The sequence below is a fragment of the Myripristis murdjan genome, chromosome 17 (assembly GCF_902150065.1).
Source record: "Myripristis murdjan chromosome 17, fMyrMur1.1, whole genome shotgun sequence".
Classification (NCBI taxonomy): domain Eukaryota; kingdom Metazoa; phylum Chordata; class Actinopteri; order Holocentriformes; family Holocentridae; genus Myripristis; species Myripristis murdjan.
The window spans coordinates 28,827,163-28,844,290 of record NC_043996.1 but is presented as its reverse complement, the minus strand read 5'-3'; the positions used below and the strand labels follow the sequence as shown (position 1 = coordinate 28,844,290).

At 42.8% G+C, this 17,128-nt stretch overlaps 1 protein-coding gene across 6 annotated transcripts in view; it reads left to right on the top strand.

The window, feature by feature from the left end:
- Nucleotides 1–412: 412 nt before the first annotated feature.
- zmynd11 (zinc finger, MYND-type containing 11) overlaps nucleotides 413–17,128 on the top strand; it is a 49,973-nt gene continuing 33,257 nt past the window's right edge. The window contains exons 1-4 of one of the 6 annotated variants that reach the window (XM_030074358.1): nucleotides 413–564; nucleotides 8,048–8,186; nucleotides 11,599–11,758; nucleotides 13,627–13,650. In XM_030074358.1, the coding sequence (XP_029930218.1) occupies nucleotides 8,056–8,186; nucleotides 11,599–11,758; nucleotides 13,627–13,650 (315 nt within the window). In that variant the 5' untranslated portion in view covers nucleotides 413–564; nucleotides 8,048–8,055. Of the gene's footprint in view, nucleotides 565–775; nucleotides 864–8,047; nucleotides 8,187–11,598; nucleotides 11,759–13,626; nucleotides 13,651–17,128 lie in introns of those variants that run through there. The other 5 variants (XM_030074356.1, XM_030074355.1, XM_030074357.1 and 2 more) reach the window with 5 other exon arrangements.

The following is a 17,128-nucleotide window of genomic DNA, read 5'->3' as shown; positions in this document are numbered from 1 at the left end:
AGTACTGAAACACTGAACAGTTGGACATGTGCATTCAAAAGTTTACAGAAGGTCACATTAAGTTCACCTGTAAAGGTTAGAATGCATTTTAGGTTCATCCTGAAATTTCACCCGAAAGCCGAATATCCCTAACTTTTTGTGAGTAGTGTATATCAGATAGTCCGCAGTTTTGTTTTTACCCCACTTCACTGTTGAATAAGTAGATTTATTATTATTATTATTATTATTATTATTATCATCATCATTATCTTTATATTATTATTTATGTCCCAGTCCGTCAGTGCTGCTGATGTGAGGTGTTTCACTCACTGATCTGTGACACACTCTGAGTGTGTGTGTGTGTGTGAGCTGAGGGCTTTCACCGCTAGAGCTCAGTGTGATCTGCAGGCGCTGTGTTTACCTCCCAGCCAGCTGGACACACACCACCAGCCTCACACACACACACACACACATACACACATACACACACACACAGCCAGCCCGGAAATACAAATGTAAGCTGCCTCGTACTCAATCCTTCGCGGATTCCCCACAGCGTTGTGTGATAGTGACACCGTAGCACAGGTGAGCTTGGATGTTTATCTTCACTAATGTTGCTTTGGCGTGCCTCGCCTCCGTGACAGCAGCGCGCGCGGCCGGCCGGACGGACAGCCAGCCCGCGAGCGGCGGCGCTAGCGCGGCTAGGCTAAGCTAAGCTGGCCGCCCCTCTCTCATGATGGAGGATGGTGAACATGGCGCCCTCCAAAACAAACGACTAGCCTGCTAGCGTCTCGACTGCGTTTCGCTCATGTGTCTCGGTGCCTTCTTCGTAACACGCCGCACATTTTCCTCTTGAAAACTCCGTGTTTGTCTCGGTGAAGCCGGTAAGTCCGGGCTCGCTGTCAAACCATAACCAGATAACCAGACGTTAGCTACGTGGCTAAGCTAACTAACATTAGCTAGCTTGTGTGTTAGCCACGCGTGGTTTAAATCGACTGGTTGCGGGCATATGTCACGACACATCCCATATACAGTGAAATGGGCTTCATTTACGCAATTTAAGAGAAGCATTTTCTTTTTCTTTGTCGTGGCAGGACGTTATATAGTCGGTTAGTAGGCTAACCGTTGGGCTAATATCAGTGTTAGCCGTTGGCCTTGCATCGCTGTCCCTTTGTTGCCAAATTTATGACTTGTGCTCCATGTCTCGTCTAAAACTGATTTGTTTTGAAGAACTAAACTTGTGATACACGGATTCAGGTCCTCATGTCTCAGAGAAACCTCTAGTCTGGTCTCATCCCATCAGTGTCAGTGTCAGTGTCTGCTAGCAGGCTAACGCTGGATGGCAGAAATTCATGCTGGATTTTTTTTTTTTTTTTTTTTTTTTTTTGGGACAGCATTGGCATCCGCAGAAGACATCAACATGCCTCACAACTAGTGTCAGTTTTCAAGGATATTACAAGTGGCGAGGACGCAGGCTCTTTTGGAAGGGAAGGAGACATGAGATGTTTTGAGGAGGGAACAGTTCTTTTGTTTACCCTGGGAGCCACAAACCCCCGGTCTCCATCCTCTCATCATCACCGGGCTGCCTGCCTCTAATTGGCCCCCGGTGGAAGCACACCTTATCTAATTGATTGGGGAGCATGGTGAGGTTCAGAATCTGTTGTCGTGGCATCATGTAGTGAGAGGTCCCTGGAGACAGAGGTGCAGCCCAGGCTCTGTCTCTCTCTCTGTGTGTGTGTGTGTGTGTGTGTGCCATGCAGCCAGCGAGCGAGCGAGCGAGCGAGCGATGGCTGTGTTGCAGTCGTGCCAGCCCGGCGGACACATATGAAGCAGCAGGGAGACGCTGAAGTGTCCCCTGCAGCTCTGGCATCATGGCACAGGTGGCCCTTATTCACACCTACTGCGCTTGGCCTAGCACAGGGAGATCACATTGCTCTCTGTCACCTCGCTGCCCCCCTCTCGTCTTTCTCCCTCTGCCGCCTTGAAGGCTGCAGGCTATACCTGTTTTTTTTTTTTCTTCACCTACTGTCACTCACCGAGCCAAGAAACCTGTGATGTTTCAAGTTATGATGGGGTGGAAGATGCTTTTTACCTTATTACCCAAATTCATAATGTGCACCTGTTCACTAGGGCTGAACAATCTGTCATGATATCGTTTTCTAGATACAAACATGCACAATATTAATATCTCAAAAGGCAATTATTCGGACAGTATCAAATTTATGGTTAGGGTTAGCCAAAGACAGTGATTGCCCTGTTCTGATCAAAAAAATATTTTGCGAAGTTAATGCATTTTCTGCATCCAGCAGGTGTTAGTTGAAGAATGCTCAGCTTTCCCTGTTACACTTAAAATATTGTTGAAGCATTGTGTCGAAACAGGTTGCAGGAAAATGTTTGATTTGAATAGTTTTTAATGCGGCCTAAGACAGTGATTGGTCTGTTCAGATCAATAACATACGTAACTGCATTTTTTACATCCAGTTGGTTTTATTAAGCTGTTGTTTTTTTAAAGAATGCTTAATCTTCACTGTGTAAAATTTCATGTAAGTGTGGGCCCATGGTCATATTGTATCGCTTTTGAGATATTTGACATAAATATTGGTAGGAAATTTTGTCCACATCATGCAGCCCTAATGATCAACCATACTTACCAAAAAATATTTCTAGTTTTTATGTTTACATGCTGTTTCACATCTCCCATTGGTTTGACTTCTGGACAGCTGTCTATTTGATTGTCACTTCATGAAATGCCAATAGGCATCATGATCTGAAACAATGAGTCGAGCTGATCTATTATACACAAAATTAATCGATTTATAATTTTGAAAATTGATTGGTTTGCTGGTCATAGCTGCACAAACACTTGGAATTACTTGCTTTTCTGAGTTTCATATCATTACAGACATAACAAGCAACTTCTGCACACCTGAGTCCTCGTTAGGCAGGTGTGAAGGAAAAACATAGACCAAATATTAGAAGGAATGTAGTCCTGCACGACTGTAACTTGCAAAACCTCCCAATTTTATTCTGACATAAAGATGAAATAAGATTGACACAATGATATGTAAAACCAGCAGCCAAGCAGCCATAAACTGACACATAACATGTCGTTTAACCACGTAAAAGATTTTCTCTTCCCTGACATCAGCTGCTTCACATCCTGCGTGATTAGTCATCTGTTTTAACATTTTATAGATTAAATGATTAATCTTCAAAACAGCAGATTCATCGACAGTGAAAATATTCCTTCGTTGCAGCCGTTGTTTTTTTTTTTTTTTTTTTTTTTTTTTTTTTTTTAAAGTAACCTGTTACACCTTTTTTTTTTTTTTTTTTTTTAATGGATTTTTTGCCAAGACGCTGTGGTTGTGTCCTGCAGGCTTGAATATTTTTTGGATGCATCTAGAATTTGTGAAAGCTAAAAAATTATGAGTAAAGCGACGGTGGACTGTCGCATCCCACCTGTTTCACCCCAAAATTGATGAGATTATGGAAACACCTTTGTGACTTTTTAATAATAACAGTAGTAGTTAATGCTATTAATGTTAATACATTGTCATTATCATTTTTAGAGGAATTTGGATAGTGGGTAGTGTGTTTTAGGAGAACCCGGCTCGTAAAGTCAGTATCAGCTGCTTCAGTTTCACATTGTCTACGAGATGTTACCCCGGGCTCACATCTCGCCTATGCAGGTCCATAATGGAGCAGGAAATGGTGCAACAGGCTTAAGGAAAGGATTTTCTCAGCGTTGCCCATTGTGCAATCATCTCAAGTCCAGAAACCTCCACCTCCGCCCGTGACCGACCATGCAAAACGCAAACCATTGTGTTCCAGGGCTCCATGCCGCTGTGCCCGGCCACGTTTTGTGTTCCTCTTAGCTTTCGATGCATTCATTCTTAGGTGATTATATTCTCCCTCTTTTTCGCTCTCTCTCTCTCTCGTTTTTAAAATCTTACAATCACAGTTCACACTTGCGTGAGAAACGTGTTAAAACCAACATCCTCTCGCTACATCCGCCGTTGCCTCTTCTGCCACAAAAAGCACTAAAGCCAAGCGTCAGCCCTAGAATAAGAAATGCTGTGATCATTATTACGGCTAGCTCTTGGCTGTGATTTATGAAAGTGACATCTTAAGTTTCACGGATGCTTAAGGAGAGCACTGCAGAAAATTGGATTTGAATTTTTCAAGATATTCAGGGTAGGCCAGGCCTATGCGGTGCAGTCAAACCAGTATAATTCCAGTCCTTTGAAGGTCCTTAAGAGTTTTTCTCGTCAAACTCCCTCTGGCTCTTTCAAAGCCTCCGTCATCACTGCATTATTTGTTTTTGATGTCCACAAGGCAAGGAGGAAAAAATGGCAGTAGGCCTTGTAATGACAGTACTGAATATTATGAATATTCCCGCATTGAAAGGTTGTAAATGCATTTCAGGAGTAATTACATCTGAATTTTAAATTTAAGGTGCTTAGGTATGACACGAGCTCTCATCCTCATTGTCAAAGGAAGCGAGCAGGGCATGATGGTACGCTGAATTCGTCCTGTGAGCTTGCTGCGGTCCTCCTGGGTGGTTGTAGCTTGAGTTTATTTATTTACTTGGACATTTTTAAAACACATAGGCCACCCCTGTGAAGAAACGCCGTCAAGGTTACATGTTGGACTGCTTGTTTTGGTTGTGGTTCTCGCTGCTTCAAAGCTACCTCACATTTCATCTGGCGAGGGCTTCATCTGAAGCTCATGTAGGTTTGGTGGAGAGAAAATGAAGCCCTGACCCCGGCAGAGCTGGTGCCATGTTCCCCCTGTTTTGCCATGCGGGTTTACAAGCAAGTATATTAGATTTTGAGGGATTTGCTTTGTGCGGCTCAGTCTGATCCATCAGCTTAGCTTTTGTTTTATCTGGGAACCAGTGGCGCTGTATTAGGACGGCTCAGCCAGAGTATCGCTGCAGGGCAAGACGAGTCAGGACATGGATGTCATGAAGAAACTCTACCATGTTTGGTTTCCTATTGAGGTTTTAATTATTTGCACTGCAGGCCAGGTTATCTAGGAAAGGAAAAGCGAGGCAAGTTGATAAAGCACGTGTAAAGTGCTTAACACAGTAGAAAGAAAAGAGAGCAAATGATATAAGAAGAAGAATAGCCCAAACTGGTTCTGCAGTACTCACCAAAACCAGTCAGAGCAACTAACACAGAAACCACAAAGAAATAGAATTAAAAGGGTTTAAGTGCCAGATTAAAGTGCAGCGATATCAATGGTCAGAGTGCAGCTGTCAGCACGCCTAATGGAATAGAAAGTATTAAAATGTTGGATTTCAGTTTAAAAGCAGCGGTGAACAGCATTTTTTTTTTTTTTTTTTAACTTGGCTTTAAAAGATGTCAGAGTCGGGGCAAGCCTTGTCGGTTATGAACTCTTTTTTTTTTTTATTCCACTAGAACTTGCTGTTGTGTTCTGTTATTTTTTTCTACACGTTTTGTATTTCATTATTCAGGTCAGTGTTTGTTGATTGTGTCCTTGTGGTGAAGCGCTATATATACAGTAAAAGAACTCGCTCGACATGTTTAGATCGAACAGCGTGTACACATCAGAGCTCCAGCAAGACTCCTGCAGGGTTTTAAAACAAACCAGGATTAGCAAGTTAGCCAGATATCTGTGGAAACGATTATCCTGCTACATCCGATAGCGATTTGAAAATGTAAAACAAAGGTCAGATGTCGGGTTTAGGACAGTGACCCCGTCATCCCGGGTCATGGTTGGTAATAACAGACAGAATTCCAGAAGATATTCGGTGACTCTGGCTAACCTGATAATCCTGTTTCATGGAATAGCCCTCTGGCTTCTTTGGTTACTGCGGATGGCCTCAACTGGCCTACATTTTGAAAACTTGAACGGTGATATAGCGCCTGCAGGATCTCAAATTTATAGGAATGCATGATAATATCGGCATGCCATCGTTATCAGCCGATATTGGCTTTAAAATGAAAAATTTGCATTGGCCCAAAATGACGATTTACACCAATTTGACTGGCTGATGGGTGGAAAAAGGTCAAACTCACCCAGGTTGTGGCTGTGATTAGCTCAGTGAGAAACATCATCATGGTCTGTTTAAGTTGGGTGAATATTACAGGTTTGTTTGGGGGAAAAAAAAAATCATAAAAATAACTATGGCATGTTTTTATGTAACCTAAGATGAAATGTTTTGCTCAGTGAGTGTGTACATTTAGAACAGCATTATATTTTATATCAGCATCTGTCAGTGGGCCTTCACAATAAGAGCAGGCCTAATAAAATGTTAATTCCACCACAGGAGACACTTGTTCTCTGTGATTAGGTGGAAAAAATATGTGTGCGTATCGGTATGGACATAGGCAAAAGAGTTGGAAAATAATCTGCATATCAAATATCGGCGAAAAATCCAGCATGGTGCATCCCTTCACATTTATACTCTCTAAGTGGCAAATGGATAGTGACGAGGTGGCTGTATTTATGGAGCACATAACACACCCGAGGCAATATAATGTGCTTTACATAAAACCAACCTTTTCAGAGACCAAAAAAAAAATACAGTGGAGGCTGAAAAGGCACAGAGGAAACAGTGGTGCACATTGAATATAAAATCACAATGTAATAGATAAATAGAATAAAATAGATTCATTCATGCTTAACGGTATGTAGGCAACTTTGTGAGGCAGTGACTTTTGAATCTTTTGGTTGTATCAGTTTGCATGTTCTTAGGTTTGGTCGCTGCCAGCCGCCGTACACGGTCAGATCATGAACCAATAGAATCACAGTGAAATTATGGCTCTATATCCAACAACACCCTGATTGGCTGCCCGTTGTGCTGTTTTTACACAAGGCGGTGACGTCTAAACTCTTGTTTTGACTAATGTTAGTCTGAGAGCGTTATTACCAGAATGTGAAACGTTGTAAATTCAACTCCGTGTTTCTGTTTTGGAGAGAAGGTGCTTTTAAAAAATGTACTTTTGCTCTTTTGCAATCAGCATTCTGTTGCAGTTAATGATGAATTGAAAACGTGATCCAACTTAGCCTGTGATTTAATGAGCACGTTTTTATTTATGTTAATACACAACCCAGTGCCTGATTGTGCCCGCGATGAGGCGCTGAAAGGGGGATGGGGTGACTTTATTCCTATGAAAAATGTGCAGTAATTATTTTGGCAGGTAAAGCAACATATTCTTGGCATCTGCCTTTTTGAGTTGACCAGCTCTTAGCAAGGTGAGCCAAGAAGTAAATTTCACACACACAATATTGTCTCATTTTGCTGTTGGTGCAGACACTCACTCCAGTATTTGCATCTAAAAGTGTTTTATCACCTCACTCTTTAACTCAGTTTGAAACTAATTTGAGAAAGCCATGTTTTTTTTTTTTTTTTTTTTATAGCCGTGTTTTTGTTATGTGGTGTGGTGTGAGTGCATCTGTTAAAGTATTTTCCCAGGATATAAAAACAAACTACTACTGCTATTATCCCCACCGTCTGAAGTACTTCTACTAATATTACCATCCTAATATTACCATCACAAATACAGTTACTGCTACCATTACTATCTTGCTCACTATTAGTTCTACTGTTTCCAGTCTGCGTCCAAAATTAACACCTCCCAAGTGCCAAATGTGTGGAAAAACGAGCTTTAGCCAAGGAGAGGCGAGGTGTGATATGTGATATTGATTGACTGGGACTTAAAGATCTTTGATGTGACTCGTTTCACTGCGGAGAGCAATCAATAAATATCCGTAAAGATGAGGCCTCCTGCTGCGGAACGCATTAATGCAAAAAATGTCCTTGGCCGGTAAATTGTCTCACTTTACCTGGGGAAAAAATGTCGTGCTTGGACCCTGTTGCTGTACTACTGCCACTGATACTACTAATGGTTTGGCCACTTATGAGGCTGTTTGTTAGTATTCTGTGTGATTTCAAGCTAAAGTTTTTGTAAATTGCACAAGTCTCTATGCTCATGTCTGGACCCCTTTCAAATTCCCCTTTTCACTTGTGTTCATGTACAGAATGGGAGGCTGTTGTGAGCGACACTGTCGGCTGATGGGTGTTTTCTTCTGTCTCCAGCAGGTAAAATGAATAAGGAAGTCATGTCACGTGTGGTGAAGAAGAGGCAGGCGGACCCCAAGGTGGTCCAGTATGTGTGGGCGGCCATCGAGGTCATCCGCAACCAGAAACAAATCGCAAACATGGACAGGATCTCCAAGTAAGTCACCGCAGACCAGACAGACACGGTGGAGTTTATTTATTTTTTTGTAGCAGTGCTGCCACATTCACATGTCAGGGCTTTGGTGGACTAAACTGAGCAGGCAGGTGGGAATCCGGTGTTTTTTTTTTTTTTTTTCTCTTGGACACTTTGTCATTTGCCTTTTGCTTGGACTGAAGGTACAACCTCTTTGGTTCGAGGATAGTGTATTTAATCGCCAGGCTTTGATGTTTGAGATTTATACCTACAGCTTTGTGAGTGCATGGCATACGTCTCGGCCCGCTCAGCTGACGGTTTGTGTATTTTGAGAATGAGAAGTGAAATTAGGAAGTCCCCCTGGCTTCAAGATTTTATTTGGCGTCTCAGTGCTTTCAGAGAAGTTGGCATCCATGAGGAAGTGGATGAGAAACAAACAAACAAAAAAAAAACGGAAAAACTGTAATCTGTTTGAAAATGTTTAATCCTTTTGGGAAAAAAAAAAACCTTCAACCAGCCAGAAAATCAGGTTTTAAGCGCCCCATTTTGGCTCAGATCTGCCTTGCTGAGGTGTCCTTGACCAAAAAAAAAAAAAAAGAAAAACAGCTCCCGAGTTTCTGTTGTTGATGCAGCTAGCAAATCAGTCTGATTATGTAAAGTCTAAAACCCCCAGAAGAAGAGAACTGTTGCTTTAGCACCTTTAAAATCAGCGTGACATTACACACATGAATGCAACGCCTCAGTTAATAGCTCATGTTTTAGTGGGCCTGGTCTCTTTTTAAGAACCTTTGTAGCACATTACTGGACCTTCATTAGCGATCTGTAAAGAATAATCACTTGAAAATACATTATGTGGGAATATCAGAAGTGTTTCCACATGATTGGAAGCAGCTTATTGATAGCATGATGAGAGAAAAACAGCTTCACACACTCGCAATAATGGCTTGAACTCCTGTCGACATGGTGGGATACATGAGCCCTCGCCTTAGTAGGTTTTTTTTTTTTTGTTTCGGTCCACTCAATCAAGAACTCTGAAATCAAGAAGTATCTCAAAATGTAAGCCTACCGTTGGACTGGTTTTTAAAGAAAGTTTTGTTTTGTCAGTATATTTTTTATGAGACGTGAACTGGGATGTTGACCCGTATTCATGAAGGTCTGAATTTTAATTGAGCAGGGAAATTGGTGTGAAATCTCCCCCTAAACGCCATTAAGAAGTTGTGTAATCCTGCAGATACTCTCACCCTCTGCAGGCCTCGTTGTCCGGCTCTTTTGATCTAGAATGTAAATGTTGGCGCAAACGCGAGGCCGGTTCACGCGGCTCAGATCCCCGGTCTGCGCTCAAGGCCGCGCAGGATGCCGATCAATCAGCCTGATCGACAGCTGCTCGCAATCTGATATTCTCCAGCCGCCTCTCACTCATTGTCATTCTGGCCGTGCAGCCAGACAGCCCGCATTGCAGCCCCCCCCCCCTCCGGCAGAAATCAAACCTTGATAATAAAATCTACAGCAGGTTGCCGTCTTGATGCTTTAACTTAGGATTTTGATCCGCGGGGGAGCGTCTCCGTTGTTCAAAGTGCGCAGAGAGGCTGACAAATCGCTCACGGCAGACCTCGCTGATCAGTCGCTCCTTTCAGTCGGCGGAGGGAGCACGGCGGCTAAATGAAACACTTAGCACATCTCGTACGGCGAGTCGGCGAGTACCTTGGGAGCTGGCCGCCCGCCAGATGAATACCGGCGGGCGGCTGTTGTCATGGTGACGGAAAGCAGCGGCATGCAACGGATGGTCCCAGCCCTCCCGTCCCACGCCGGCTTAATTTCACCAAATGGGCTCTGTGGCTTTACGGGTGATGACTTTGGCTCCGTGGAAATAAGAGCAGAATTAGAATAAAGTCAGCGAGGCAGAGGAGAATAATTGACCGCCCTCTCTGCCTCAGAGGGAAACATAATCTCCTCATAAGGAAGGGTCAGCGGCACAGCAGTTTGTTTTAAATCTATTAGTTAATAAGTCATTTAACTAATCACTGATTTACCAATATATAGCTCTGTGCAACCACCCTCAAAATTTGTTGAGTACTTTTGCTTTTTCCATTTTGCTTTTGGCTACTCACTGGTGGCTTTTAAATTTTACCCACAGGTCTTCCACTTGCTGCTCCAGGATTTGGAGTTGTATAGTTTCTTCTCAGTTCTTTACAGTTTCTTGCCAACAGTCTAAATTGAGCAAAGCAAAGGCCAAACTGTGAGGTCGTTAAAGACTCGGATTTTCATGTCACACCCACAACTACAAACACTTTAATCCACAAATTACCAGTTGAGTTTATATTCTGTCTCAACCCACCCGAGGAAAGGCTTCTGTATTTAACTGTCTGCACTGCATGTGAGCGGTGACACCCTGTTCATCCGTTATAATGAAATTAAGAAGCCCTGAACCTTCTCGAGGATCTCTTGGGGTCCCCGGGCCTCAGTTTGAGACCCACTGCTTTAGGACATAGTGGCATTCAGGTCTACAAACACAGGAATGCACTGATTGCGTTTTTCTTGGCCGATTCTGATTGCTGATTTTTCCTCAAGCCTGACCTGCTGATACTGATCCTGGCTGTTTCTGATTTTCTTTTGTTTAACATAATTAAATAAAACAGTCCTGCTGTGGCATCAGTAGGCATCCTGAAGTCCTGACGCAAAGTGGAGAAACAAACAGAACAAGAAAATAGTGAAAGCAAATTAAAATAAAGTAAGAGTGATAGCAATCACAGTAAATGCTCAACACCCACCATCCAAACCAACCTCAGGCTCTGTAAGCAATGAAAGTACAGAAATGCAATGTCAAATATGCAGAATATACAAGTAAGATAAAGCTGCATCCACACATTGTAATAATGAACTAAAACTAAACTAAAAATAAAAAAAACTAGACTTTAGAAACAGTGAAAACTATCTGAAATGATATTGTGTACTTATAAAATTAACTAGAATAAAGTAAAAATACACAGAAAATGTCTTTATTTTTAGTCTCTGTCAGTTTGGTCAAATTTATCAACACAACCAGCATGAGGAGGCGTAGAGGAGGTGTGGGTGTTTATTGAGACTGGGATGTTGACATGGCTGGGAGTCAGCTGCCCTCCCAAAGTGTTGGCTTTGGACTGGAATACCTATCCTGACAAACACACCCATATTAGAATAAAACTAACTAAAACTAAGACAAATAAAAACTAAACTAAAACGAATCATTTTCAAACAATCAAAGTAAAGTGCCCTGGAAACTAACTGAAATTAAAAAGTGCAAAACTGTAAAAGCTCTGATCCACACGTGTTCATATTGACAGTTAGTGCATGTAAGCATTTTGCTTCCTCTGGTCAGCCTCGCAAGGATTGCCCCTGCAGCAAGGTACGGCGGCCATCTTGCATTCCTCAGTTCCTTTTCCCGTCCGTCTCCTCTCAGGTACCTGAGCCGTGTGTTCGGCATGCACCCGAAGGAAACGGCCAGACAGCTGAGCCTGGCGGTGAAGGACGGTCTGGTGGTGGAGACCCTGACGGTCGGCTGCAAGGGCTCGAAGGCCGGCATCGAGCAGGAGGGTTACTGGCTGCCCGGGGACGAGATGGTAAGTTCATCTGCCCCACCATGCGTTAGATTGTGAGAGGCCCGGAGAGACGGCGAATGATTTACCAAAAACACCGCTGCTGGTCGCCGAGAATTCAACCGTTTACATCTCAGGCATGCAGCTGGCGCCCTTCCAGAGAGCTCTCATGCATGCAACAGGCGAAAAAGCTTCAGTTATTAGTTTGCCAACATGGCTAGCAACCGGTCGTAATGAGTGAAAGGGCCTCTGTGCGTTCACACTGTGAGCAAAACAATCAACAAATCATTATCGGGAAAGTTGGCTCGAGTCGTGAGCCGGTAGCAGCCAGTCGTATCTCCGTGCTCCCTCATTTCCCTGCTGATATGACAACAAAAGTTTTACCTGGCAAGTGCAAAACAGGCGAGAAGCTGATTACAGCCAATTACAGTATCCTGGTTCTCTACGTTGCCAATAGGAAAGGCAAAAGGAAAAAACATCTTTAAAAAAAAAAAAAAAAAAAGTTACATCCATCAGTGGTGAGCTCTGCAGTCAGTTGAGTTTTTTTTTTATATTATTACCTGATTTTAAGTGCTAATCAAAGTGATGTAACATGAAAGGCAATACCAAAATATGCCAAAAATGTGCAGTTTTCAAGCACTGATGGTGTTCAATATCAGCTGCTTGAATCCGCTCAGTGCACACATGCAGTTTGAGCCACTTGAACCAGGCACAATTGGTCAGAACAGAGCCAGGTTTCTTGCAGTGTGAACACAATCAGAGTCACAGCACCCCCGACATTAGAGGGAGCCAGTATTACCGTGTGTCTCCATTAAGGAGTGTAATTGAATTGTTCTATTCACATGGAAAAGCGCTGTGCCAAGATGGGAGAGCGGCAGTTCATTAGACATGTCAAATCAGGGTCCATCATTTCTCTCTGAATAACCCCGGCGTCCAGTTTTCGAAGCAAGGCGGCCCTGAGCCGTCCAGCTTTGTATTAGTGTTGCTTTTATTTTTTTTTCCCCTCCCTCTCTTGATTCGAAGTCCGTTTTTCATTTCTCCCTTTATTTCCCTTGTTAGTTGAAAGGCACGGTGCTTTGTATTGTAATGCTCTCGCCCGGCACGGTCACAGCGTCTCTGCACTGTCGACTTTGCAGCACCGCCAAGTTGAAATTTCCAAACATCCAGGATTCAGTTTATCATTAAAAAAGCAGCGGCACAGCGTCCTAGCACAAATTGCGGTGAATCCTCTTGTATCTATTGTTGTTTTTAATTAAGAACACTATATAGATAATTATATGTTGATTCATTTTTTTTTTTAACAAACAAGCTTTTATCCTTGTGTTTGTGCCTCAGTGAGATTTAAGTCTTTAACTGTTTTTTTTTTTTTTTACTGCAAGACCTTCAACAGTGATGTGTTGCAAGTAATAACTCCCCTGTGTAGGAATATCAGAAGCACTGTAGGTGAATTATAGCAGCACAATAATGATGACAGGAAAAAAATTGCTTCTGCTTTTAACATGAAATTGTAATTTTAGCTGCTGCTCCAGTTAAAACACTGGTTCGGGCTGCACGTTACCCCTGCACCATGCACATTTTACTAATTCATGCCTTGGCTAGGTGTATCTCGTAGATCAAGTCAGTGTATTGGATGTTATTTATGGTAGTGGCAGGCCAGAACATGAATCATGGGCAAAAACTTGTGCTTACAGCAAGCACTTTTAACATATTCTATCGGGGGAAGCCATTTATTGCGAGCCTGTGCCGTAATGTGGGGTGTCATTGCAAACGAGCCTGCATGGGGAAAACGCTCTTAGCCTCTCAGGACATGAAACAGCTGCCCGGCGGAGCTCTCGGGTCACTGTCGCGGCAAGACTTTTAAACACTACTCTCTGAATCACTTGCAATCACAGGAGCCGAAAGCCGAGGGAAGCAAGGTAAGGGTTTCATTGCTGTTTTTATTTGATCTCTCTCAATTTTTTTTCCCCCTCTCAACTAACATCATTCTGTGAGAAATCAGTTCTGCCACATGCAGTGCAGTCAGGGATTTGAGTGAATCTTTTTATCCGGGATGCAGTCAAAATAATTAAAAACAAAACAGCAAATGTTCTGGTGAGTGCCAAGATGTAGGCTACAGAAAATAAAAGAAAATCCAGGCCTTCTGTGCCACCGACGAGAAATTCAGTCTCCTCGCACAACATAATGTTTGTGGACGAGTCTGCTAAATGCACCTTTTAAATTAGACAACTGTCTCAGAGGCTGCAGAAGGCGGAAGCTGAAAAGACTTAAATAAAAATAAGGTTTCCATTTGCAAACGCCTCTTGTCCATAGGCCTACAATAGAGTACAATCACACTGCCAGAAACAACTTGCTGACATGACTTGTAAAAAGCTTCATGAAAGTCCATTGCAGCGCTGTGTCTACGTGGCCAAATTTCTTGCGGAATTGATCAGTGATCTTCATGAAATATGTGCTCGCTACTTATCTACAGATGTGCCGTTGCTTGATAAAGACACAACTAACTTAAAACAGCGTCAGGAATTACTCGGTGCAGCTCAAAGCTGCATCCGTTCCCTGGCTTTGCACTTAGAGACATTGCCAACCACAGACAAAACAACAAGTTAAAGTTTCAGCGTTAACCGTCATCAGTGTCTACTTAATTGACTCATGGCTTCACATGAGACGACAAGCAATGCTAGCATAGCCGCAGGTTGGTAGCAAGCATCTATCAGTGTGCGTTTGTAGTTCTTGTAGTCTTTTGGTCATGGTAGTTGTAGTTCTCCTCAGAAGAGGTGTGTTCTACTCTGTGTTCTTTCTTCTGTCTGGCATGCTCTTTTTATTTGATGAAATGGGAGTGGAGGTGGGGAGGGGGCCGGGACAGGGTTGTGGTTTGTGTGGTCGTACTCAATGGTCTCTTACATGCCTGTTACTAGCGATGCAGCTGACCGGTTCCTTGGGGTCAGCAGTCAAATCACTGAACTTTGTGTGTCCATGAGAAGCATGGTAAAGCAATTACTCCTCCTCGATGGAGGCTAGCTCTTTCACTCTAGGCGCCTGGATTCAGTCCAGCTGGCATGTGCCGTGTCCTTGTGTTGACCTCAGGAACATTTACTCCTCAAAAGCAGATGCCTGCACCGTTTGCATCCTGAAAACGGTTTGACCAAATTCTTGGGAATAAGCTCAAATGTGCTATGGCATGATGTCAGATTGGATTTAATCCAGGTTTGCCCAGCATTATTTTTTAGTCTTTTTTTGTGAATTCATACTTTCAGTTTTTCATTTTTAACATGTCTTCAGTTCATTAAAGGAAACTGGTTCAAATTTTTTGTTGCTTATCCGAAAACACAGGGGTGAAACTAATGTGAATGTGCAGTATTACAATGTACAGTGATGATGAAAATGATACTGAAAATACGCTGATGCCTTTAGCAGTGGCCCTAAAGAACGACTTGTACACTGTGCTGCAAAAGAGGGCCCGAATAAACAGGCCCAAACAAACGTTCTCTTTTATTCTGGTTTTTAATGCATTGCAAGTTTGTGAATGGAAGATGCTCTCAGATAAATTAGTCCAGGTTGTGTGTAAACCGTAGAAGTGATAGTAAGCATAGCGGCTTTGTTTTGACCGGCCGGTTTACATTGTGCTCAGGTGTAGTCAGTTCAAGATTGAAGATTACAGCAGACAACAAAATGAAGCAGGGCTTTTTGAGTCGAACTGATAAAAGTAAGATTCTGCAAGGCTAGAAAATCTGGAAAAGGTGTGCCGAAAGATTTTCAAGAAAACTCTGACATGGTTAAAAAGTCTGAAACACATGGGGGGAATGGTGTTGTCCAGTTCTATTAGACATAATTGCTAAAACAGTAGTGTCAGACTCGTGTTCTGTTTTGCCTGTTGTGACAGCTGCTCTTTTGTGATCTTTGCATAATTGACCACGGGCCTTGAAGTCCAGCCAAAAATCCTCCAATCCAGTCAAGAAATTAAAGCCTAAAAAGGGTAGGATTATAAAATTCAAAAGAATGTGTAGGAGTCATGCTAATCTTTGCTGAATGCTGGAAACCACTTCAGTGCGTTCTCGGCGAAAGCTCAGCGTCTGGCTTCATTTTTGGCCCGCAGACCTGCGCCGGACGCTTCTTAAGGACACGGGGCTGCAGCGAGTCCCGAGGATGTTTTGTGTAGGTCATTAGACGGCACGCTAGCCCTCGCTGCTCAGCCCTCCTCGGCTCTCCGGCGTGTCCCAGCTTGACACCGACAGTGCAGGGCTGTTACCAGAGCAGGGAAGGCAGTGGGAAGGCAGCGAAAGGCAGCCAACCCTGCGTCTCCCTCCACCCCTCCTCTGTCGCTCTCCGAGTCTGTGCCTTTTGTTGGCAGCTTTTTTAAGTCGAGGCTCAATTCTCCCTCCAGAAAGCACAGAGGCATTTCTCAGATGTTGAGGGAAGTCTGTGATTGTAAGCCCACAAACAGATTTTCCTCTTTCTTTTCACCTTTTTTTCCCCCTCCTCCTCCTCTGGCTTTTGATTTTGCCTGGTAAATTTCATGCAGGGCTTAAATAATCTTGAACTTTCACTGAACCCTGTGAGATAGTATTACGATTTTAGCTTATATTTTTCAAGACTTTTGAAAACATGATGCTTTTTCTGATTTTTTTTTTTCCCCCGTTTTTTTTCCCAGTTTTTTTTTTCCTGCTGTTGAAGCTCGCTAGGTAAAACGAGTGCCAAAAGTTACCACTAAAAAGAAAAAGTAATCAAATGGGATGACATACCTGTTGTTAACCAAGTTTTAATTCGCCGGAGTTGCCAAAAATTCACATGACTATATTTAGGTTATTTACCGTAATGTATACAGTGGTCCATCGCGGGAGTTACGTTCTAAAAATAACCAGCAAATCCGCGAAGTAGTCAGCTTTATTTTTTACAGTTATTATAGATGTTTTAAAGCTGTAAAACCCCTCACTACACACTTTATACACTTTTCTCAGACAGGCATTAACATTTTCTCACTTTTCTCTCTTGTTCAAACACTCTCAAAGTTCAAACCTTCGTAGAAAAATAAGTCCAGTAAAAAAAAAAAAAAAAAAACATGCAAAATTGCACTATAAAAATCTGCAAAACTGCGAGGCCACGAAAGGTGAACCGCGTTATAGCGAGGGACAACTCTACGCTGTATATGTCTGGTAAATTTGAGATAGGGCGTAAATATTCTTGAACTTTGGCTGAACCCTGTGAGATAGTATTATGAGATAAGACTTTTGAAAATACTATGATTTTCTGTTCCCTGTCATAGGCGCAAGCTCTAAACCAAGATGGTACTCAAATATCATGCCAGTGCAATAGTATCTGTATTACTCTGGCCTGTCTGCTGCCGACGAACCTCGCTCTGCTAAAACCACACACGTACACGCACACGCACACACACACACA